Here is an 887-nt window from a genome sequence, read left to right as displayed (position 1 = left end):
AATTCGGATTACTTGCATGTTGCGTCGAATAATAGACTAATAAGGTCTATCCTGACAATCCTCTAGCTATCCCTAAGCTCTTGATTGTCAATCAGAATGGACGACATTCGTCTTTCATATAATCATGCCCAAGACGCAGAAAGCTACAAAGCTTGGGTAGAGGAAAACTTCGCCCCGGTGCTACACTGGGAGTTCGGAAAACACCCCAGTTTCCCCACGGTAATCCGCCCAACCTTGTTCATGACGCTCAACGTGACAGGAAGGCGGGACGAGGTAATTAAAAAACTCAACCGTGCCATGGACATAAACGGAGACAAAGTTACCCTAACTTGGCCAGACTGTCCTCCCTTGTGTCGACTCTGCTCCAGCGAGGGCCACGATAGTCGAACCTGCCTCCTGAAAGAGAGGAAACGGCCCCAGGCCCCCAAGACTTTCGTTTTTGACAGCATTAGCACTACTACGGCCCAACAAAAAAACCCACCCACTAACAACGGCAGTCCCTTGGTCTTCGGCGCGAGTAGCACTGAAAAATCACAAACAGATGCCGACGGCTTCACGCTAGTGACCCGCCGAAAAGGAAAACGTAGCAAGGCAGGAAAGAAGGACCAAACACAACCTGAGCAAGAGAACCCTTCAACAAGCGCCAGTACGCCTCGCCCGTTGAAGCGCCAGCTCAGGGACTTCCTTCCCTCCCCCACCACTCAATCAACTAACAGTGAATACAATCAAGACAAACAAGACATACCCAAAGAGAGCGAACTCAAAGAAACGCAGCCGACCCAATATGAACACTTAAATAATACCCACCAAGAGGATAACCAATACAGCCCGGAAACAAACCTGGACGATCCTAAGACAACGCACGGCGACCTTGGGACAACCCATGA

At 49.9% G+C, this 887-nt stretch overlaps 1 protein-coding gene across 1 annotated transcript; it reads left to right on the top strand.

Annotated features, from left to right (window-relative positions):
* Positions 1-96: 96 nt before the first annotated feature.
* On the top strand, positions 97-796 carry VTP21DRAFT_9669 (uncharacterized protein; the record flags this gene model as incomplete). The annotated part of the gene is made up of 2 exons (XM_069400650.1): positions 97-646; positions 717-796. The coding sequence occupies 2 exons, from the start codon at positions 97-99 to the stop codon at positions 794-796; spliced, it is 630 nt and encodes a 209-aa protein (XP_069245493.1).
* Positions 797-887: the final 91 nt, after the last annotated feature.

Source organism: Calcarisporiella thermophila (assembly GCF_041956535.1).
Source record: "Calcarisporiella thermophila strain CBS 279.70 unplaced genomic scaffold VTP21scaffold_52, whole genome shotgun sequence".
NCBI lineage: Eukaryota > Fungi > Calcarisporiellomycota > Calcarisporiellomycetes > Calcarisporiellales > Calcarisporiellaceae > Calcarisporiella > Calcarisporiella thermophila.
The sequence above is the reverse complement of the archived record's forward strand: the minus strand, read 5'-3'. Positions and strand labels throughout refer to the sequence as shown.